Source organism: Chiroxiphia lanceolata, chromosome 4, assembly GCF_009829145.1.
Source record: "Chiroxiphia lanceolata isolate bChiLan1 chromosome 4, bChiLan1.pri, whole genome shotgun sequence".
Lineage (NCBI taxonomy): Eukaryota > Metazoa > Chordata > Aves > Passeriformes > Pipridae > Chiroxiphia > Chiroxiphia lanceolata.
The window spans coordinates 25584015-25609323 of NC_045640.1; the positions used below are offsets into that span (position 1 = coordinate 25584015).

At 35.4% G+C, this 25309-nt stretch overlaps 1 protein-coding gene across 4 annotated transcripts in view; it reads right to left on the minus strand.

Annotated features, from left to right (window-relative positions):
* Nucleotides 1-25309, minus strand: part of ATP8A1 (ATPase phospholipid transporting 8A1) — a 115826-nt gene that overhangs the window by 73686 nt on the left and 16831 nt on the right. For 2 of the 4 annotated variants that reach the window (XM_032685088.1, XM_032685087.1), the window contains exons 5-13: nt 22099-22144; nt 18081-18121; nt 17003-17076; nt 12397-12466; nt 11695-11822; nt 7315-7426; nt 6525-6690; nt 4521-4648; nt 2780-2857 (exon numbers count right to left, since the gene is read on the minus strand). In XM_032685088.1, the coding sequence (XP_032540979.1) occupies nt 2780-2857; nt 4521-4648; nt 6525-6690; nt 7315-7426; nt 11695-11822; nt 12397-12466; nt 17003-17076; nt 18081-18121; nt 22099-22144 (843 nt within the window). Of the gene's footprint in view, nt 1-2779; nt 2858-4520; nt 4649-6524; nt 6691-7314; nt 7427-11694; nt 11823-12396; nt 12467-14348; nt 14423-17002; nt 17077-18080; nt 18122-22098; nt 22145-25309 lie in introns of all 4 variants that reach the window. The other 2 variants (XM_032685086.1, XM_032685089.1) reach the window with 2 other exon arrangements.

Here is a 25309-nt window from a genome sequence, read left to right on the forward strand (position 1 = left end):
ATATAGTTCGAAGCAGAAACCTGCTCTTTTTTGTTAATAGAGTCCTCTGGTCTCAATACAAAAATCTGCTCAAATTAAGAATCTGTCAAAAAAGTGAAAGTGGAGATCCAAAGAAGTCTGACTATCTCTGGATGGCGAAGGCAAATTATGACAAACCTAAGAAATGAAGACAAAAATTACTGAAGCCAAAAGAAGGAATGTGTCTGGGAATCTGAATAACTAACTAACTACAGAGACAGAAAAAACAGGCTGTGTAAAATGAAAGAGAAGGAAAGTTAAGATTCAACAGAGACTCTTATCCACTAGAGGAGCTTTTAAGGTCAAGAAAAGAACAAAATTTTCTGCAGATACATCTTAAGCCCAGCAGGTACAGGCACAGGCCCTGTCCTCTACGCAGACCAGTCACAGAACATGTTAACTTTCAACTAGTTTTCCCAAAAGGTACATCTCTTAAGTATTAGTCCCTAAGACTTCTTGGCTATATGGCTAAAATTATCTTATTATTTATTGCTTTTGGAAAGCTAGAAACAACTTTTACATTCTCATGCAATAAAGTGTTAGTTATGAAAACTTCTAGGCTAGGAAATGCAACAATGTGCATATTTGTGTTTATAATACAATTCAATTAAACAAGCATGTAAATTTTTTTCCAGAGAAACAGTTTCCCATCACCAGTGTACCAAAAAGCTTAGCATGTTTTTAAAGCAAGACTGTAAACACAATTGACTGAAACAGCAAATATAACGTGCAGTGCTTCTAGAACTACCCTCTGCCTCAGACACACTTCTACAAAGTCATACTTTCATAACAGGAAGAACATACAACAAGTGATCTCTTGTGAAAAGTATAATTGATTTTACAGTATTAAAAGAGAACTCTAAAGCAAAATGAAGAATTAACCCCTGTAGTAGGTTTTTGTGCCTAGGTTTCGGTAGTGGGGGAGCTACAGGGGTGGCTTCAGTTAGAAGCTCCTAGAAGCCTCCCCCGTCTACTGGAGCCAATGCCAGCCAGCTCCAGGGTGGGCTTCCTGCTGCTGGCCAAGGTCGAGACAATTAGGAATGATAATAATGCCTCTGTGATAACATATTTAAGAACAGAAAGTTGTTGCACAGAAAGAATTCCAGCCAGGAAAGAGTGGAGTGAGAACATGTGAACAACAATGTCGACAATGAAGTCAGTGCAGAAGGAAGGGGAGGAGGTGCTCCAGACACCGGAGCACCACAGTGCTGTGGTGCAGCCTGTGGTGCAGACCATGGTAGAGCAGCTGTGCCCCTGCAACCCATGGAGGACCATCGGGGTGCAGAGATCCACCTGCAGCCCATGGAGAAGTCCATGCTGGAGCAGGTGGATGCATGAAGGAGGCTGTGACCCTGTGGGAGGCCCAAGATGGAGCAGGGTCCTGCTGAGACCTGCAGCCCATGGAGAGGGAAGCCCACGCTGGAGCAGGTTTTTCCCATGTAGGACTTGTGGCCCCTGTGGGGGACCCATGCTGGTACAGCTCATCTGTGAAGGACTGCACTCCATGGAGGAGTGACCCATGGGACAGCAGTTTCATGAAGAACTGTTGCCTGTGGGATGGACTCACACCAGAAAGATCCGTGAAGGACTCTCTCCCATGGGAGGGACTCCACGGGAGCAGGGGAAGGACTCCTCTCCCTGAGCAGTGGCAGAAAAAACAACTGACTGTAACCCCCATTCCCCGTCCCCCTGCACTGCTGAGGGGGAGGAGGAAGAACATGAAAGGAAAGAGGGGTGAGGGGAAAGTGTTTTTAAGATTATTTTACTTCCCACTCTTTTGTCTGATCCTGTTAGCAATAAATTTAAGTAATATCCCCACTTTGAGTCTGTTTTGCCACTGATGGTGATCTGTAAGTGACCTCTCCCAGCTCTTATCTCAACTCATGAATTCTTCATTGTTTTTTTTCGTCTCCTCTGTCCAGCTGAAGAGGGAAGTGAGAGAGCAGCTTTAGTGGGTGCCTGGCAGCCAGCCAAGGTCAACCCACTACAGTCTTTTATGCCTGCTAAGGATCCATTATGCGTGGATCCATATGCCCTGCTTCTTGGAAGTGGTTGGCCATCGCTGTTGATTGGAAGTACAGAATAAAGCTTGTTATTTTCCGCTTCGCTTTTGCGTGGGCAAGTTTTTGCTTTGCTTCTGCTTTAATAAATTGCCTTATCCATAACCACTAGTTGTTTTCCATCTTACTCTCTCCCCCGTCCAGCTGGGAAGGGAAGTGATAGAGTGGCTGGGTGGGCACCTGGTGTCCAGTCCAGGTCAACCCACCACAACCCCAAATTTCCAGGGCTTAATTCAGCCATGAGCTCCCATTCCATTCACGGCTTCCAGTCTTCAGAGGCAAAAAATGAGGACACGTATGCAATTGTGATTCAATCCTAAAGAATACTCACTGTCTCTTCTGAGCAAGGCAGAGTGCGTGGAAAAAAACAACATACTGAAGACACACCATCATAACAGTATACACTGAGACTAAATATTGTGCCACAGACAGCCTTAATGCTCAAAATTCCTCTGATTTTGTAATTTTAATGGTGCACTTGAATCTCCTGTGATTACCACATCCACACTGATACAGTGATTGTTCATTTAATACTGGTTTCAAAAATGTAATTTGCTCATATTGCAAAGTGTTTCTAAAACTATCTGACAAAACAACAAGAATAGAAATATGCAAACACAAAGGCAAGAATATACTTTGAAACAAGTCTTCACGTGAATAATTTCAATACATAGGGTTAAAACTAGTAATTTTTTTTCTACCTGTCCAAGTTCTTCATTGAGATTGGAAGTACGAGCCATCGCAGCAGTGTCTGTAGGTTCATAGTGCATGTCTATGTCCTACCGATAAAAAAAAAGTATATGTATTTAAAAATTAGTCTTCCATAACTTCTTAGAAAAAATCTGGTACATAAATAGAAAAGCCAGGTGTAGAAGAAAAGACCAAACAGGAATAGATCTGCTTAAGATTATTTCAACATGGCAAGCCACGGACACAGCCAGGTCACTTCTAAGAGTCCCCAGAAGAAACAAGATTTCCTCATGAGAAATTTTACTTAGATTATTTCTCGTGATCTGTATTATTGAAAAACTGTTTTACTCATGCATCTAAAATGAATTTAGCAACAAGCAGTAATACTACACTAACTCTGAGAAAGAAGTCAGTCTTATCTATTTCTATTGTACGTGTAACCAAGCATTTCTAGGTATCAAGATAAATATATCTTGAGATAAAAACATGAAGATAAATTTAAGACTACACAACAAATGTAAGATACACTGTAAGTGGTGCAGGTTTTTTTCTTTTTACTTGGTAAAAAATAAACATCAAAATTTACTTTTAAATACAGTAAAAGATTAAAACATTGTGAAGTATAGCAACATAGCGTGACAGACTGCAGATGACCAGCTTCTCCACACCAATATGATCTACACACACACAGAGAAAATGTTTAAGATAAATGTCCAGAGACCTAGATTAAGACAAATTAAATGTTAACGGGGCGAGAAGTTAAAACTGCCCTTCATATTTCTGATATAAACAGCTGCAATCTACACATTCAAAATGGGCAGGTCTTATTGAATATTTATTTTCAAATACAGAACATAAAGGAAGATTTTAACTGCATTCTCCTATCTGTCCATAATTTGTTTTATAGGACAAAAAAAATTAAGAAATCAAAACCAGCTGACGCTCACAAAAGTATTTAACTTTTAAAATAAAAAGTATTTAACTTTTAAAATAAAGCATATGCTTCACCTGCTACTCCACATACATTACTATCTATATCTGCATGACATATCTCACATACAATAATCTATTTCACACATTTGATCAGGCAATCAGATTAAAGTGTTCAGAATGGAATGATTAATTTACATTTTGAAAAAACAGAAAAATGGAAGGCATGCTTACGTGGCTCTAAGGAGAATATCTCACTCCCCCTCCAAACAGAGTAAACAGAATAAATCCTTCTTTCCCTCATTAACTCATTAAGAAAAAAAATTTAAAGGATGCCAAAATGAAGTCTATATATTTCCTAAGTAATAATATTAACAGACATTCTGTTTGTACAAAAAATCCCACTCCATTAAACTATGGTGGTGCTGGGAAAAAATCAGCAAAATGCCGAAAAAAAAAATCAAAACACGGGGTAAGTTTAGAAAGAAGAAATGAAACTGGACAAAACTCTCCAGGACTGCAAAACACTTTCTTCTGATAATTCTGAATGAAACTAATACCTGAATATCAGTAACAAGAAAGTAAAAAGGCACCAAAACATGCTTCAAAAAATCAATCTCATGCAGGTATAAGAGCAATAAATAAAACAATTTATTATTACCTTCTCAGAGTCCAGTAATAATAAATAAACAGCCTACTTTATTATGTACATTTAAAGAAAGTCTGAAAAAAAGGTATACATAGACAAGCAATCCATCATTTCATTTACTCGTAAACCACTTGATTTTAGAAGTCAATGAATATTGTAAAAATAATATTTACCCAATTTATGAAATATGCCTGGATAAATTTAACAACTTCAAGCGTAACCAACAAGCTGATTGGAATAAGATTATTGAAGAGAATGATAAAAGTCAAGAAATTCAATCCAAAGTTGCTTGCTCCACCATCTGCCAAAAACCAGAGCAAATCAAATGAATATTTGTACTTGGAAGTACATATAGACAGTGTATTCAGAATATTTCATTAACTGCTGATTTTTAAAATGTTCTGAGTTTAAGAAGAAACTTTGGAATTAATTATAGTATGACTTGCCTATAAATATGACCTTGCTCAGAGTTACAGATCTCTATTATAATAGTGGAGTTCAAATTTACTCTAATTTCTGAAAAGCAAACTTACCAGTCATTCCCTCTTTTGCTATATTTTAAGGTCATACTCTGGTAATATCTATATACACAATCAAATGCTAAACTCAAAATTTTACAGTTTTATATTGTGAAAGGGGGAAATACATAGCGGAACGAATTTTTTCTCTATTCACTCTCACATCATTGTATACTCTCCCTCAACCCAGCAAATACTATGAGAAAGGTAAATTTACACTCCATGAAAGGAAGAGATGAAATCAGAGAGTTTAATTGAAGTTCTAAAACAACTGGAAATGTGAATATTAACATTTAAATCAAGCAGTTTTATACTACTTTTTCCTTTTAGATAACTCTAACAGTAGCATCTCAGAGAGAATGTGAATGGGAAAGTCTGGTCTCCAGTACAGCGAAACAGTAAAAGATGGAGCCTGCCTGTCTGTATTCAAAAATATCTCACAGAAAAACAGCATCAGATAGGTTTCCACTGCCTATGCAACGTGGATCTGGTTGTTCCTCTAAGATTCAGGAGAAAAGCTTTTGGATATGTTTATTAATATAAATTCCAGCATCAAATGAAATACATAAAAAAACAGAGAGCTAACATTCACCATGACATTAATATTCTCAATAATGACTACTGAGATTAAAGAAGATTAAAGAAGAATATTTACCTATTTCTACCAGTAAATAAAATAATATTCAGATACTTTTAAAACTATCTTAATTAAAAAAACGAAAAAAGTTTCTTCCTCATCATTAAAAAGAAGGAAGGTTCCCAGTAAATAACAGTTCGTCCTAAAGGCAGACACAAAAACTTTGAGTGCCTTCAAATCAGAATGCCAAGATTTTTCTTCTTAAACTGGCCAAACACCTGTAATCCCTACTTGGATGACTACATCTTGACACTTTGTACTCAAGACTTGGTTCAGAGGCAGAAAGTCTAGTTCTGGTTCTACTGCCTAAGTAAAGAAGGCTTTAGGCCCACAATAAGAAATTCTGGAAACATAAATAACTGACCACAAAATATATTCATGAAAACTTCCTTTAAATCTAGTTTCCTCACAGAGGGTCAAACTATGTCAATAGGTTGCATGCTGCCACGAAGACCTAAATAACATCACACTGTCTTGCATCCGTCTTAAGCACAGCTGTCCAGTATAATATGTTACATGAGAACTTTTTGCCTCTTTTATTTGTCTTTACAAAAAGTCTGTTAAGATCTGAGGTTTGCAGCCAATAATTAGCTATATCTCTGTACAGTAAAAATCATAAAGCTACAGCATCACTTTTAGGGAGAAGTGAGTTTAAAAACTCAGAAAAGTCACTGCAGCTTTAAATGTAACCTATTGCTAATAGCTCAAAGTGGCTTTAGTCTGATGTTTAGGAAGCTGGCTGTTCATACCAGTGGAATGCTGATACAGACTTTGCTGAGCTGCAGAGATGTAGTGAAAGATGTAGAGGCAAATAACAAACCTCACCCATCCTGAATTCAGCAAGACCTTAGGTGGCACAACAAGGTAAATTTTATACTTGTAGAGATATACCTAGCCTAATGACTTCAGTCAACCACCAAAACAGAGAGTGACAAAAAACCCCACTGTGCAAAGGACAGTAATCATTCTCCTTTCCAAATACAAATGGCAATTGAATACTAAAATATTATTTTACATCTTACAGTTTAGATCAAGATACCAGTCTCTTCCAGTATGCCTTCGATTCCATATAGCTGAACCAATAGAGCAGATCAAAGACATGGCAATAAGGATGCAGAACAGAATCAAAATCTGAATATTCGTAATTCGTTCCACATTAGACATTTTAAGAGGTGGACTTGTTGAATTCTGCAAAAGACAAAAACCAATAGTGGCTATTAAATATTAGATGCAGTGAAATGGTTCTTGCTTTTCAAATTACATGTTACTGCATCATTTTCTATATATTCTCCCAAATACATAATCATAAAAATGCCCTGTTTTACTTTAAAAAAAAAAGCAACTTATAAATCTATGAATTAAAGCTTTAGATTTGTGTCAGAAGCAGTTTAAACAATCCCACAGAACACTCATAACAGTAACAGCCATCGGTAAGCATTAAAAATGAATGTGCATATACCATATCAGTGCTGTAGTTCCACAAGAAAAGCTCCAAAGTTTTAGGAGCAATCAAAAATAAAAAAAAGAGGAACAGGATGATCCGACTTGGTAATAAAACAGTTTTCGAAACAGAAGTTACAAAATAGAATCAATTAATATGCTCACTAATGGAAAAGCTACTTTGTGACTAAGTGACCAAAAATAACAAGAACTTGCTTCCTTTTTATTGGTTTTAGTTCATATGAAAGATGCTCTGTTACTGACATTGTACTACTATATCGAATCAAGCCATGTTTTCTGAAGGGATTTTCTGTACTGCAGAATGGTAAATTAAGGTAGCAAAACAGTTTAGAGAAAATTCAAGTGACAAACCTGCATAAGTTTTGTGTCATGTCCAGTATAGACAACTATCCCATGAACCCACTGAGTATTTCTCAACTGAGCTCCTCGTAGAAGAATCTGATCAGATCCCAGGGGAACAGTACTAGAAGGAAAGAGTTTGTCATTTTAACATTAAAACAATCAAACTCAAAACAAGTTTCCAAAAATATTACTACCACTTAATCTTTATTATGAATTACTAATTTTAATATGGTACTACTAAGCAAGCATACTGAAACTAAAAATGTCTAATTTTCTTGTGATTTATGACTACAAACCTTTTTTCTAAATTTCCTCCTAAAAAAATTGATGCACAAAAGCAATTTTCAAATGAAGTAATTTTGTGAATTCTTAGCTTAATCCACTCTTCCAGTGAAACAAATATCCTTTATTAACAGAATTATTTAACATTCACATTAATATTTCATGCACTGTCTTTTAACTGCAAAACCAGATAAATTTTTTTCTGTTATTCTTTTAGAACTGCATGGAGTAAAGAAGCAACAAACCTTCAGAAGACATTGGAAACATTTAACTGTCTTAAATTCAGACAGCTGATCTCATAATGTACTCAGTTTTTTTCTTAAAATATAAAAATATTAGATCATTATTACTCTTTTCTTTGGACAATCATGCCCTATTTTGGCGCTTTTCTTTCTATAAATACCAGCTACCAGTTCAGACTTGTCAAAAGTGCTCTAATGTTTGGCATTTTTATTTAAAACTACTGTCTCTAAACCAACACATTATGAAGTTCACAAATAAACTGATTAATGACAGCAACTATATCTCTGATATATAAGATAAAAAGTGTCTGAGAAAGCCATGATATTTTGTAACATTTTGGGAAGCACAGAGAGTACAGTCAGTCTCAGTGAGCGAGTTTCAGATAATAATTTCTTCTGGATCATCATGTCCCCTTCCCTCCTCTTACACAACCTTTTAAGATTCAAAGACTGCAAATAAAGAGGAAACAACACATTATTCCTCTCTTAAAATTAACAGTGACAAACAAGGTTTTTGGAATCAGTTCTTGGAGAAACTAGGAAAAAATTATTCTGGAAAAATATTTGAGTGCTTTTCTACAAAAACCAAACAACTAACAACCACCACCCCACTACAGCTTAGTCCACTTACTTTCTAGGAAACTAGCAGAGAACATACTGACTGTTTAAGGAATTGTTCTCCCCAGCAACAAAGTATATCTCAGCAACTGAAATGCTGAATGATACTGCCAAGGAAAACAATTTCTAGGTGCAGGCTCTGCATTAAAAGAATGTATTGGAAAAGAAAACTAAAATTTAGAACATATTTACCTATGTTAAACATATTTACCAGTATTTACTTACTTTCTAAATCTGAACTTCACTGCTCTTGTATTTGAGATGTGTTCATATCATGGCAAAATTAGGAGACTGAATGTCCTTTCAAGTATGAAAGGAACCTCTGGGGTTTGAATTACTCAAGAATCATTAAGAGAGACCCCTGTTGCCAACAAAGATTACTTCTGCACTTGTATTTATTTGGATTCCTTCATCAGAACCATTCTAAGGCTTTAGGATCATTCATCAACACAAGACAGACATTTCATTTAAGGAATAAGGATTACCTATCATTCCAAGAATAATGAGATATTTTCAGTCTATTAACACTAACACGAATGCCACGGAAGATGAAAGGAAAATAACTCTCTACGGCTTTATGCAAGTCCCCCATAGATAAACTAGAAATATTTTGAACTGTGGACCTCCTCTGGAATGCCAAAAGACTTTCTGTCCCTTCTCCTATAAATGAGAGCATAGCAGAAGTCAAAACCTTCAGCTCTTAATTCTTGTACTCCTTCAAGAATCAGGTGAGTTCTAAGACTCTTTCTGCCACTTCCTGATCTTCCTCTGTTTTCCCTTTCTAAAAACTGTGAAGAAAATGTATTAAAGTCCCTTCTATTGCAGAATACACTGATTTTTTTTTTTCCATCCGGACAGTGGCTCTCAGATGGATACCATCTTGAACTTGGACAGGACTTTATCCTCAAGTCTTGCAGCCAGAGGGAGTTGTCTCCAACAGAACTTGTGCACAGATCAAGGAGATGAAAACAGACAGCAAAGCAACCAGGGGCATGGAAAGCTCAGATCTGCCAGGTACTATGCTACTAATCCTCAACACTGTCATCATACTCCACTCTCTAATGAGGTCGTGGTGTGATGACTTGACAGATCTCAAGTGTCTTATTTCCCAGTCTCAGCATTCTCAAAACTGATCCAACTCATCTGATTTCTCTTGTATTCTACATAACTAATGACTCTCAGCAACATGTTTGGGTAATATTCAGTAAGCAATGCTCTCAGTGGGCAAATATCCTTTCAGAATACTTTCCTGACAGAGCTGTCAAGGGTATATAAAGAGGTGGTAATTTCTAAGACACATTTGAAAGCTTACATACCAAAATGATTTTGTTGACAAGTATACTCTTATCCGAAATTTTAAGAATGTCTTCAGGAAAGAATTTACTTTAGGTCTGGATAACCAGTATCTGCCCTTGTTTTGCACAATGCCCTCACTGTTATCTGAGCCACTGCCTAGTCATAATTTCAAATTAATCCAGGCTAAAGAACTTTTCTCCTTTCTCTAGCTAGTTGTCTTCATGGACTAAAACCAAGTTGGCATCCTTCTGTATACTCATGAGCTTAATAAAGAGTTGCACACTTTGGAGTTAAGAGTTAGCTCACTCAAAAGCTGAGGATAGCAAGAGAAATTTTGCCTCTTTTAGTCCACAGATTTAGCTAAAGGCAAAATAACTGTAGTGGTGTTCTACCTCCTGGAACACAGAGTATCCAAAAGAAAAAAACAAAATCTTTTTTTTTTAATTGCTCTCCAATGAAGGGAAGACGACTGAAAAGGTCAACTAGATGCAACATTTATGGCACTCCAATGACTTACATAAAGTGAAAGAAGAGGGAGATACATTTTCAGTATCCTCTATTTCTTTTGCAAATATGTTAAGATGGTAGTGGATAAAGTTTAAATCACAACCGCTGGATCTACATAATCTGGTAGGAAGGTCTTAAAGATCTGGATAAATAAATATCTATTAGATAAATTTGTGCTACCTCTAATATGGACAGAAAAAGAACTCATCCCTGATTTTTCAGGTTGAAGTAAGGTCAGGATCCAAAAAGAGTTACTTACCTGCAATTCTTTTTCACTGAAGGTAAATATTATATTAGAGCCACACTTTTGGAACTATCCTACTGCACAGAAAGTATAGTGAAAATATTTCAAAACAGAATTTCTCAAATGAAAAATTACTTGACCAGCAGATGGCATACTCCTACACATTCTTGAGCCATAACAGCCATCAGCACATTCAATATTTATTTTTTAAATCAATTTTTAAAAATGAAATTATTAGATTTAAAAGAAAAGTATGTTTTTCCCTCTAGCCAGAGAGGAAGAATGAATGTGTGGATCTGTTATAACTATTACCTTCAGAGAAGAATTACAGGTAAATGTTTTTCTCTTCTTAATGACAAGTACAGTGGAATTATAATAGATCCACACTCTTGCGACTGAAAACTCCTGGAATGGATCTGTAAGAAATCAGTAAATAAAAAATGGAATATTAAAGGGGATAAAAAGAGGTATTTAATAATTAGTTAGTACTACATGTATTAGTCTAAAAATCACAAACATGAATAATACCAGGTATGGAGGAATAAATTCCTACCAAATAAATAAGAAATACTGTAAATATTTGGGAACAAACAACTCAATAATTCTGAATCTAGCAATGAATCTTCTGTGAACTCACAGAAGACTCCAAATATCAGTACCTGGTAAGCACTTGAGTATTAGAAGAATTTTTGAAGCAGTTTTACAAGCATGTGTGTTGTAAATGCATGTGGTCTATTTTGAAAGGAACATACGTTCAGTAACCTAAGGCATTAAACATCTTTCAGCTATCAAATTAGAAGAATTTGAGGTATACAGTGATGGACTCCGTTCCACTCTGGACTTAAACAAAAGAAAACAACAATAAAAAAACCAGACAAGAAACTATTTCTATTCAGCTTCTATAACAGATGAGATGCTTAAGAAGTGAGTTACTACATATATATTTCAGAACTATCAGATCAGCACTCTCTTCTATTATTAATAGCTATTGCTTTCTGTAGGACAACTACTGCAACAACTCCAGTTGTAGACATTAGAAGTAAGGTTTTATCTTCTTAGTTTTTTAAAAGAATAAAGTCTAGGAAGGAATAAATGAAAAAAAGATTTATTATTCATATTTTAACTTCAGTAGTTTAACAACATATAGCTATCTACTGATAGACTGAATCTCCTGAAATCTTATTCCTTGTATTTACATACCCATGCCCATCCAGTCTGATGTTTCCAACAAAGTCATAGAGATGTCGGTTTGGGCTCTCACATTCAATTCTGCCTGAAAGTCTCATTAAGCTTTCTGTGTCCTTTATCTCTGATGTTAGTGACAAACCCTGTAAACAAAATTCATTTGTCATGACATTAGAAATCAGTAATTATAAATCTAATAGTGCAAGACCAGAAAACAAGTATCACTGTGGGAGCAAAATGGGCCAGCTACACTTTGTTGTAACACCGCTGGATGCTACAGTGAAAAAGTCACCTTAGTATCTCAAAATACCATGATCAAGACAGGGTCATAATACATCTCATAGCTCAGCAAGACTGTCCCTGTGTAGAGACAGTGCAGCCACTCCAAAACTGCTATTCCCTACCTGCCCCTAATGGACAATACTGGCACTATCAGAAGCTTTCTGCAGGGCTTCTGCCACATCTATTCTCTAGAAACAAAACCAATACTCAAACTACTTACATTTCTACCTATATTACCTAAAACAAAGCAGAAAGAACGACTTAGGAGTAATCATTCATTCTTCTGCTCTTATGATGCCAGTAACCCATAGTTTTTTATTCAAACCACTAAAATTTCACAGTCTTCTAAAATGGGCATTAATGTAATAAAATGTTCTTATAAGCAATAATCGACAAAAATAATATTAGCAATATTCTTAAAAGTGAAATTCCTACCTGTCGAATTTTTAAGTTTGTCTCACCATCTAAGTTAGATGTTTCGATGTAGCACATGGCCTGGGGTTCACTATTAAGAAAAAAAATTCCTGGATTTAAATTATAATGTTGAAATCCATGAACTTCCTGTAATCTTGTAATACCTATTTATGCAAACAGATTTATCTGATCAAATCTTCAGAACTAGAATAATTTACAGCCAAATCTGTAAAAACAAACAGTACCTTACATTTTCAGAAAAGTTTGCCAAAACTTATTTTCTCAGAGGAAACATTGATAAAAGTGCTGTGCACAGCAAAAGTGTTCTGTCTTTATACACAGGATTAAGATCCGGGCACAAGTGTCATGCATTCGTAATGCCTACTACACTAGGCAATATTAGTTCAGACACAGAAATTTTCTTTCAAACGGTTCTCTTACAAAAAAAAGCCTACATTGTGGATAATATAATACAGTTTTTGAACTATATCCTCTTCATGCTATTTCAAAAGCTTTTTTATAAACTAAAAGTTTTACTTTTTACAACATTACTACTTGAATACTTCATCTATTTGACACATACTGAGAAATGGCTTATCCCCTAGATTTAACTGTTCCAATATAATGGTTTTGATGTGTAACAGAACAGCGATTTTAGATTTTGTAAAATACTTCCAGATTTTTAAATCATATTACAATCACGACAGAACTGTTAACTAGGAAAGCAGAGATGCAGAAGGAGAAAATTACTTTTCTGCAAGTAGATACTAATCAAGAACAGGCCTAACAGGTCAGGATTTCTGAGTTACTCCAGTCAGCTCTCATTTTCTGGGCATGAGGACAGAACACCTACTACTTAAACCTACGACAGAAAGAAGTTTTGATTCTGAAAAGGACCAAATAAGCAATAAAACTTAAAAGAATAAAGGTTTACTCTCTATACCACTTTAAAGCTTCTAATGTTTTCTTCTTTCTAACATGAAATTCAAGCATCAAATGTTTTTTAAAATTTTCTTTATTAATGCAACAGTGGCTACTGATAAATGAACTAATTTTAGATTGTTTGCAGGATCATGTTAAGTAGGTTATTCTAACATAATTTTGTAAAGTACAAGCATTAAAATGTGACAAATCATTATCATAAGATGCTTTCAGGCTGTGTTTTCTTCTTGGCAAACTTCTCTAAAAATATAAATAACGTTTATTTAGATTGTTTGGATGGAATCACTCGTATAAGACATTATCACAATTCTAGCATTTTTATTAGTTAACAATAAAAAACAAACAATATTTTCTTGAAGCACTTTTAAAACAGAATAAGGCAGCAAAGACATTTCAAGTGAGACACATGCTTAATTGTAGTAACTGTAGCAGATTGCTCCACAGTAAGTTACAGTTAGATCAAGGCAGGCCCATTGATTGGTTAGGGAAAAACAAAGTGTGGTAACAGTGCAGACAATAGCATAAAGCTGCTGTGTCCAAGAAACATGCAGTTTGTCACAACACACAACAACAACGCTGCTTTTGTCATCGCATGCAGCAGAGATTGTGCAATATCCAAGTTTGTGCAGAGGGTCCTCTACCAGTCCTACCAACATTAAACTATATTCTTTGCTGAAAAGAGGGAGTTGGTAGAAACATGTATATTTCTCTTAATTTGCTCTAAGGAATTGAACGTATATTTATCCTGGTGTTTAACTGTGTTTATTCAATGAAAACTTGTCTGCTAAAATTTCATGGGAATAGTGTAAAAACAAAGAGGACTGAAAAAAATTCTCATTTCTTGGAGTGTTAGCATGTGTTTATGCTTTAACGATCTGTACTTTCAACTGAACCCTTCCTAATTTTATAAATGTGTAGGTTTTGTTGAAGAAAGGTGAACAGCATAGCAGATTATCAACATGGCAGTGTTGTTCATATTTGGTATATGAGGACCCACATACACATATCCTGTGCAACTAGTTTATTCTAACCTTGAAGACAGACTGATGAGATCAGCTGGGAGATGTTCCCCATTGGTCACTTTCACTACTTCCCCTACTGCCACCTACACATCCCAGTTTGAAATGATTAGAACAGAAAAATAAGTGACAAGGGAAAAAAATCCCAACAAACAAAACAAAATAAAATGAAAGAAAAGAACAAAGACAAAAAGACAGAGTTTAAAATTATTATTGAAAAAATACAAGTTAATTAAAATGCCTGATGACCATTTTTTCAAAATCTATTTTAATCAGGTCAGAAAGAAAAGAGCTAGAACACTTTCATTTTTACTCAAGTGGATTGTTTTACTGTAAGGCACCAATTTTAAGATGCAGAACACAATGACACTGTACAGTAAAAATAAAAAACTGTTATGCTTATTTCTCAACTGATGAAGTCTCTAGCCACTCCATACATCAATAAAAAAACCCAGAAGTCACAACAAAAGATTTTCCATCAACTTTTTGGAAGAGCCAAGTGACAACTACCTGTTCTATGCAAACATGCTGATAATTATTGTGTATTTTCTTTCAGTTTTGTAAATCTCTGTGAACACTGAACTAGCAAGAACCATATGGAAATAAATCTCAGTGGTTTGTGTCCTTCCACAGTAAGAATCATAGTTTTCTAAAATAATTAAGATCCTCTTGTTCTCCAAAAACTAGGATTGCTGGTAAAAAGAACAAAATATTAGTTTGAATTAAAACTAGGCCCACAGACTTGCATTGTTTCTGAAACCTAAGATGTAACTGGGCATCAGTAAACACCTGAAAAGCAAATCGATGAGACTGTCTTCCTGGAGAATACACAGCCACATGGGGATGAGAGATGGAGGAGAGTACATGCTGGTATGCAGGCAGAATTAGAGGTAATGTAGTAGTACAGGGTTCTCTCCTGCAAGGAAGGCTGCAACAGAATCCTAGTAATATAACTAATGAGGAAGTTTTAGTTGGAAGAAATGCCTGAACTGGGCACAGAAAAGCAATCACGATTCAAAGAGTCCCCACTGTAAACTGGATCCTAGAAGAAAACCTGACAGGAAAATTCAAGGTGAGTAATGGTCATAGGTGGACACATAATGTGTTCTGATAAAGGCATTAAAGTGAGGTTAAACAAACAGTAACAGTCCTGACCAAGTCAAATAGCAGCTAACTATTATTTCAATTTATCAACACGTGATATTCCTTCAGGGGGAAGGCTTGCAAAGTAGGCTTTTCAGGCATTTGGTATTTTTCTGTCTGTAAACCACAACTGGAGAACACTGTGATGCAAGCATCCTCCAAATCCAAAAGGGCAAAATTGTGAAGACACCTAGGCATAGACTCAAATTTAGGAGATTACTCAGGAAGATTATGAAGAAGCTGCTCAGAGAGGATGTAATCTGTTCCACCTGCAAAACACCAGGGTTAGCATGACAGAAGCTATTATCAGGCCAACAGAACAAGTGTTCTTGCTGCATGGTTGTATTGCCTATGAAGATCTTAGTGGAGAAGCACCAATAAAATTTATAAATGCTTCTCAAAGTACAGAAGTAAAAGGTTTATAGAGGACACTCAATAACAACCCAGCTAAGTTATGGCAAACATTAGCACTGAAGACAGACTGTGGGAAAAATTTACAGTATTATCTGGTAACTAGCTTACATTTGATAATAATTTAATAGAAGTGTTTTAGAAAGAGCTACACTTAATTTTGAGATATAATGGAAGAAAGAATAAACAACGTACTAGTCTATACTACAGTCTGTCAAGAGACACACATAAAATCCTAACTTTATTAATTGTAGGTATGAGTGGATTCATTAACTTCAGTGGGATCAGAGAGGGTTTATACCTAAATCATAGTCATATATATGTAACGTTTCTGCTTGTGCCAGGAAACAAATTAAAATACAACTGATCACATTTAAATATTATTCATTAAAAAGTACTGTTAGAATATGTTGTCTGTTGACCTGATCAAATAGATGTTGAAAAATGTGCATCTTCCACATAAGATGCGGATTTCTTAAATAAAACTGTCCAAGGAAATGATGATAAACAACCTCTGATTGTCCATGTAAAAGAGTCACAGCATAACATACTATAAATTAAGTCTTGCTTTCAGTGCTGAAATCATCCTAATAAATATATTAGATAATAAAGTGAATGTTCAGCTTATAAAGACAGTGCTAATTTGATGGTTCACATCTCATATTCACTTTTTTTTCCCGATTCAACTGTCAAATTGGTGACTATATCTGTTAAAAAACATTTTTGTTCCCTGTAGTACATCTATTTTGATTTACTTGTGGGACGCAATTTGTTGGGTACATACCAAAAAGCCAACCTGGTTAAGTATGGCAGTTGAAGTCCAATTTTTAGACAGAAAACCAGCCTTTTTTATATTATATCCAACAACAAAATAACAAATAACTAAATTTTTGTTAGGGGTAAATTGAATGCCAGTGTAATTTCAAAACTGCAGTTGTCACAGTTTAAAGAAACATTGCCTTAAATGACTGAATGAACAAAAGACTATATTTCAAAACAGCATCATTTTTGTTTATTCTTTATTTCCTTGGAGCAATCACAAATAAATAAATAAATAAATGCAGGGTAGAGAAACCAGCCTCTACACTATAAGCATCAGTGGGCATCTCTACCTTGATGAGAGCAGTACAGTGTCAGCAGGTATATACTCTTTGCCTTTTATTATAACTATATCTCCAACATCTACCTGAAAGAAAACTGGGAATTGGTTAATGGTCTCAAACAAAATATATTATCCCCTTGTTTTAAGCACAGTAAATATTTACCTGCTGAATTTGCTAAAAAGACTGTTAGAAACTCACACAGAGAATACAGATTGTACAGCTGGAGTTGTACTCAAAAGTCATTGGAACTCTTTGGAACCCTAATCTTTAATAGGCCTAACCCTGACCTTCTGCATGCAGCTCTTTACTTTTGCTAGTTTTGTAAAATACTTTATTGGAAGACTGAAGTTGAGTCAAAGAAGAAATTAATCTCACTTAAGATCATCATTTTGTCGCATCACACTATATACCTTATCCTTGCTTCTTCAAAGGTATAAGCCAGCTTCATCTGAATCTTGCTTCCAATTTACTGTGGGTCAAATTTGCTTCAAGCTTTTAGGTATGGAAATCAATAAGACTAAGTGACTAGATAGGCAGTATACAGTATAACATTCAGTCCTTGGAAGTTACCTTTAAGAGTCCCTTCCTAAGTACTGTATAATAGTTTTTAAAGTTCTCATGACATAAGCCAAGGAAGTTTAACAAATACACAAAGTAACTAGTTTCCAGAAAGAGGTTTCTGCCTTGGCAAACCAAATAATACCAAGGAAGTGCATAATTTTGCCACTAGACTCTTGAAGTTATTTTCACTGAACTTAAAGCCCACCAGTTCTGCCTGACTCATGCCATCAAAACTGACCTGACTTCAAAGTATGTTTTGAGAGACAAATTACAGAACCACAAAATATTCTGAGTTGGAAGGGACCTACAAGGATCAAGTCCAACTCTTAAGTGAATGGCCTATATAGGGATCGACCACCCACAACCTTGGCATTAATAGCAAATCTTAACAAATAAAAAATAAAATACAAAAGATTATACATTTCCCATAACATCAGTTAATTTTTATAATTTAAAATTATTTGGAGAAATAAAGCAAATATTAAGTATGCATTATGCTCTAAAAGCCACCAATAAAGACACACACCTTTTCCCAGTGGACAATCTCCCACGCACCATTTCGTAGTACTAAAAAAAAAAGGAAAAAAAGAAAGAATTTTCCAGTAGTACAATCTAATTGCATACAGGTATGTGCTAGATTCCTCATAAAAAGTCATACAGACATCTCATACAGACAATATTTTACAACATGCCTTGTTTCTATGACTTTGGGTCAAGCATTTCAATTATACAGCACATATACTTTATAAGAGTTTTTGTACCACAGAATCTTACTACAAAGTCAATCAGAACATTTTAGAGGGTCTGGGAATCAAATAAATCTGATATAGATTTTATGATAATGTGGTATTTTCCAAAATAGATTAGTAACTGGAATAAAAAGTTCCAAATTTAAAACGTTACAAAATTAGTGGGGAGGCAAGGGGGATAAATTCAAGATTTTTTTTTCCTCAATTAAAATATTGATGAGATTCATAGAAAAAAGATTCACATAAAAAAATTTGTAAAAAGGTGTCAAGAGGCTTATTATTGTTCATCTATTTTACTGTTATTGGCATATCAGAGAAACTTCAGGATCACCATCGTCATCTCCTCAATAAACATACTGGAAATTCCCCAAACCAACTCACGTTATTTAGCTTAAGATTTAGTATAATTTCCCCCTGATAGTTGAAATTAATACTGCATCCACATTCCACTATTCTAGTTTTAAGTATTACTATTATGATACAAAACCCATGCCTTGTTTGCCCATTAATTGTTAAAACTGTGTTTTCAGAGAATAATAAAGGTAACTCTCCTTTTTTAGCCCCAGTTACAAGCTGTTGAAGACTGATATGCATGAAGAAAATGAAAACATTGCTATGTGTCAATACTCAGATAGCTTTAAGAGATTGTTCTCTTTCACTGTGTCTTCCAGCTTCCAAACTGTGAGGAAGCTTATCTTAAGTACCTGATCAGGATCAAGTTCTTACACAAGCATGTGTAGACTTAAAAAAAGTGGATCAAAATCTGGGAATACATATAGCCTTTACATTTAAGTCTTCCTGGAGGTTCTGTTGAGATTGACCCCTCTTCTTATATATCTCAATAATTCTTTAGGAAGAGATAAATTCTCTTTCCCTTCCTTCCCCCAAATTTTTTAGTGCTGATATGGTCAGGACAGTGGTAAAGGGAACAATCTCCCCTTCTGACAGTAAGCAAGATATTTTAATGACTGTCTCACCAATCAGCTGATCATTATACAAAATCAATTTTGACAAACCATTTCCCTTCAGTGGGAAAACTACAGATTCCTCGTGCTTGTAACAGTGGTTGTAACATTGTCTTAAGGAACCCAATTGTAATTGTAATTGTGCCACCAATTACTTACTTCCATTCCCTTGTGTCAGCAATACTGTTCGTGGGGCCACGCAAATTAATTTTCTTCGTGCAAGCAGATAAGAATTAGAAGTATACTCTGCAGCAATCCAGACAACTAAATTTCACAGATAGCTACAACAGACTAACTGCCAGTGGAGTTCTGCAGGTCTGAAATGTAAATAAGTCACTAGACATGGCCAGGGCCTTCTTAAGAAGGGGATTCTGGCTACTTCAGGAAGGTCCTGTCCTGCTGTCCCCCCATGCAAAGGTGTGTGTCCTCACTGCTCTATGCATTCTGTCTCCCGTGTTCTTTGGATCCTTTGACGAGCCAGTTAACTCACTACATGGAAGGACACTATAATTTTTATTTTCTGGATTTGTTTTCTGCTGGTTTAACCAGTTAAAATCAGCTCTCAAATGGATGAGTCATGAAAATACGCTGAGCCACCTGTAATCTCAAGAGTACTCTAACCCTAGCTTGATCTGATAAGCTTTTAAGCACAATTAATACACACTGATATTCAGTTAGATCCATTTTCTTATGAGAACAAAAAGAGAAGTATTGCTATACATCTTTTATATAATGGTTAGAGAACTTGTGCCATAAAGTCTTCTGCGGCCTCACTTTCTCCCACTTCTCACCTGTCTCTAACAACCAACTTTCCAAAGCATGTTCCATCTGCCCTACAGAAGGCTACTTCACCACACTGCAGAAATGCAGATTTCATCACGTCAGAATGTCTGATGATGTCCTACTGCATTGTATATGTATGCAGCTTGAGGTAATAAAAATCATCCATAATGCAGCCTAATAAATCAAAATCCTCTGCAAAAGGTTTTTTATATTAATGGAAATTTATAATGCTAGTTACTTAAGGTTGATTGAGATACAGATAGTCATTAAGGAACAGAAAGATGAAGGGAAAAACGTATACAGAATCTGTACATGCACATGCTGTTTCATTAACAATTTCATGTATAAAAGACAACCAAAGGTGGAGCTCATATACAATGTACTATGCACATTGCTGCTTTTCAGAGTTACAGAACTGCTGAATACATGAAAACAAAGTAAGAGAATACCATACTGATTAACTTATTTATTGCTTTGACAATAGACTATATTTGACAATACATTTAAATATTGCTCTGACAGTACATTAGGATCAATGTTGTACTTATGTGAATCCTGCATTAGCTTAAGAAGCATGTTTCTCAGTGCAAGCAATATTTTATGTATCCTCATTACACCTTTAACTTCCAAAATGCTGTTTTGCATGCATGGAACATTCAGGAATTTTAGGAACAGTTACCAAAGACCCTAATGAGAGGTAACCAAGAAGAGTCAGGAAAAGGAGTAAAATAAGTCTTTTATTAAAATTTTGTACGCTCTGAGCAAAAAGAACAATTGAAAAGGCACTTCAAGATTCACTGCCAACAAAACTGTTGGTTGTAATCTCATAAGCTATGAATGACTAAGGAAAGGATTTTGGATGTCTACATTAAGTTTTCCTTATTTTTTTATGTATAGATAAGAGATTATCAGTTTCTCCAGGCCTGTCCTCCGGAGGTTTCTATTCCCAGTGCTTTCAGTCAATAGTTTTGTCTCTCTACTGCAATCTCCTCATACTTTCTACTGAGCTACATGCTCAGTAGTTTCATAAGTTATCTTGCCCTCCCATTCCCCATAAATTTTACAGTAGATTTATGTACAATTTAGGTAAGCTTTAAAATCTATGTTTCCAGTCTTTAGCACTGCTAAACACTTGTTTAACCAATGACTACATTCCTCCCTAAAAGAATTAAGTTTATTATTTATTTAAAAAGGACTGCATGTAAGATTCTTCTCTTTGTGATATTTTTTGTACTTTCTGCAGTCAAATTCACATGCCACTCATTTGTCCTCTTGTTTATAAAAACAGGACCATTTCTATCAAGAGAGGCCTACCTCAGAACAAATAACATGAAAAGCTGAAGGCAGCAAAGCAGGAACCTCAACTTTGACTTTCTACCTGACAAGACTGTTTAGGACATACCAGGTAATATCTCCCTCAGTTTCTGAGCTACAAGAATTTCTTGACTGAATACTAGTTTTCTTTATCAACATCTATTTAAAATAATTACATTCCAAAGCTTTGGTTAGGGTACACTGATGAAATATCTCATCATCTCTAATCAAACCATTATATTAATTTCATAAAAAAATCCCCAAACCTGAACCCCAAAAAAACTCCATTCATCTTTATCTACAGTTTTGAAGCAGCATAGAAAGACAATTCTTTTTTTTTGACTCTTTCTTCCTATTGTACAGTTGTCCAAAATCAAATTATTCAAGATTAGCCAGTTGAAAAAAAATCATGCTACTCAGAAATGTAGACTTTTAGTTATAATGTAGGCCCAATAAATATACTAGTGATTATATCTTTTAACAGCTACAGTATCACCTGTGCTAAATGAGTAGATGTCCAAGTTTCTTAGGAACCTCTCACCCTAATCCAGAACATATTTTATTTTGTGGGGCTAATGTCACTGCAAATTTTTATTTCAGCTGTTTACATTCCAAATTTTGAAGTAATCTGCATATGAAATTTGCCACTCAATTACCTGTCAGCAGTGCAAATTACATTACTACCATTTGCAAAAATTCAACACCCCCTTAAAAAGGTTAAAAAATTTCCTACCTTGAGTTTCTTTCTTGTTCACCGCATTATCAGCTTTATGCCTTTTCTAAATCAAAAATGCACAGTGGTTAAAGACTTCTGTTGATAAAATAAAGCTTTCACACTTTCAATAAAACCCCCATCTATTACCCCCTCCCACTCTTCTACTCAGTAAACCAACTAAACATTAAACAGGACTATTAATTACTTGCATAGTTATGATCAACAGGAAAGTCACACCCTGTTCCAGGGTAATTGTGTTGTACTAGAATGCCCTCTCACATGGGCACTTGCTGTCTAATCAAATTCCTTATATAAGGAACTGGTGCATTTCAGTACCATAACTTTGCCCTTTCCTGGAACTGGGAGATGATTCTACCATAGCAAAGATCATGGAAGTGTCTCACACAAATCTGAAGTCAAGCAATGACTGTGTAAACATATGACTTCACTTCTGCAAAAATGCCTGCTGACTTCAGCAATAAACAGACAAACAAAAATAATTGACAGCATACCCCCCAAAGAGGCCATGATATCCCTCAGTTTTAATATAGCTGTAAGAAATCTTTTGACAGTAATTTTTTGATGCAGCTATTAACAACCGGCATTTTCAAGATATGACCAAACTCAAATACAAGAAGTTTAGGAGAGTACTAGTTTAAACACAGTATTTAAAAGTAATGAACTCACTTTTTCCAGAGCAGGAATGTGTTTTGAAAAATTAATTTAAATATAATTAATTGGTGTAGGTAAGCTTTTTGAACAGAGGTACAGAATTCATGCCTTTGAAATACAAATAAAATTAGAACCAATCTTGTAAATTGAAAGAAAAATAAGTCAATCTACTTGAGAAATTTATTGCTAATAAAATGCTGACATGACTAAACTATCACCTCTTAAAAGGCCACCTTATCACTTTGCAAAGTTGAAGTATTGTTTTTTTACTAGATTTTCACAGATTATCAACAGATTCTCCTTTCAAAAACATGTCTGACTGAACAGATAAATTACCCTTGATCAGTGGGTAAGTATAACTTGACCAAAGCAGATGTCTCTTTGCCCATAGGGTAAATCTCCTCCAGTTTAAAAAGTAGCAGTTTAATATCAGTTGCTTTCTGAGTCATGATGGGTGAAAATCACTGGAAACATCCGACAATCTAGCACTGCATGTCACAAATTTTGCTAGCACTTTTGAAGCATATATGGGAAACACGTGCTGTTCATGAATAATGTCTTTTGCTAACAAATTTTTCTTCCTGGGATTTCACTCCAAAAAAAGAAACATTCGGTTCTTGAGCTGAAAGTCTTATTTGATAAGTATATTTACTGGTATCAATATATAGGGTTCCTATCCAGAAGCTTTAATATTAGATGAAGATTACCATTCCCGGAGATCCTAGATATCTCACTGTGCAAAGAAACAGAGATAATGAAAAGTAAAGGTTAAGGGAAAACGCTGAATTTTTTTTTTTTTTTTTACTATGTGGTAAGTGATCAACTTTCCCGGGAAAAAACAGTAAAGCTGTATTGCTCTTAGGTATCTCTGTTTGGTAATGAGAACTTTATTGGTTTAGCTGATATATACAAAACCCACTGATTCTGATTGATCCCTGTCTTACCCCACCACTGTGCCAAACCACACACTTCATGTTGCAAAGAGCAGATGGTAGAAATAAATGACAAAAGAAAAGCGACTGGATGAGATAGTTTTAAAAAGGACACTTTGTACAGTAGCAGCAGTCTCAGTTTTCTTTTTGCCTAGACTCTAACAGATGGTTTAAGTCTGTAAGCATTAACAGCAGAATGGTTAAAAATATCTGAAAGAACATGAATTGATTTTATGGCTTTTTTTCAAACAGGGTTTGTTTATGTAAAGAGAACGGAACAAAGGTATTTAAGGAGAAGCTGACTATAGGAGAGCAAAAACTAGAAATGACAAATAGAAGAAAAATATTTAATGGAAACCTCATTGTGTCTTGCAGGACCACTCAACTCTATGACCCAGGAGCTTGACAGAACCCAGGTGCTTGTACCTTACCTACCATCAATTCACGGAGGTAGCTGAGGAAAAGACTGAGTGGACTGTATCAGCAAGAAAGGCAGCATGTGACCAGCCACTCTCCATTTCAAACCTCCTTTCCAACTCAACATTCTTCCTCTTGATCATGTTTCTGCCTACACATTGTAATTCTGCTCAAATGCAATAAATACAATGCTCTCAAGGGAGCTTACTATTTGTGTGCAGGGAAAGACTATGCCACCTGCAACCCTTTCCAAAACTCAAGAGAACAGCCCACAAACAGGAATGTTACTCCTCTGTGGACAGGGTACTTTGCCATATTATATGTCTAATGCCTTGTCCTCCTCACAACATATCTGCAGAACCAAAACAGAACAAAAGCAGATAAAGAAAGTCTTGGCATCTAGAGTGATTCGGCAAATCATCAAGACTAATTCCTTAGATACAAAAGACATCAACTAAAAGACTCAGTTATTTTAACCAAGTTAGATAGATAGGTTCCATCATATGCTTTTTGTGGAGAGAGGACAGGAAGGTACCCAGAAAATCCCAACACCTTTTGTATGAAGTGAAACAGCGATTGAAATTCCTTTCTCCCCCCTCAAAATAAAATAAGTAAGAATGAACACTTCCGTGTTGACAATGTCTCAGTTCTTTTAAAGTTTTCATTCAACGCAAGAAGAAAGTAAAACAATCACTTATGACAGATATTGACTGGAAAGAGCCTAGGAAGCCTGGCATAGGTGGAGGCACTTGCCTAACAAGGACCAGCATTTCATGTCTGTTCCAGGCCACCAGGAGTCAGCAGATCACACTTAGGACCAAGACATGAAAGACTAACAGTAAATTGCAGCAGACCAGAGAAATGGGAACTGAGCAGGCCTTTTCCTCTTGCTGTCTACAAAACCATGCAAAGTCACAACAGGAAAACTAAGGATTTTATGCATATGACTTTAGAAATAAAGAGATGCTTGGACCTGGATTTGACAGCTGGGGAAAATCCATTTTTAAAACTTCAAAAACTACAGGAGTGACCTGTACTCATTCATCAAAATATATTAAACCAAATAGATTATTATTTTTCTAAGCACAATAAAATGAAACATTGTAATTTTAGTAGCAAGCTAAAGGACACTTTTTAGAAAGGTCCAGGAATTACTTTGTTGGGAAATAAAAAGCCATCCAGTGTACCAACTTTACGCGGTAAGGTTC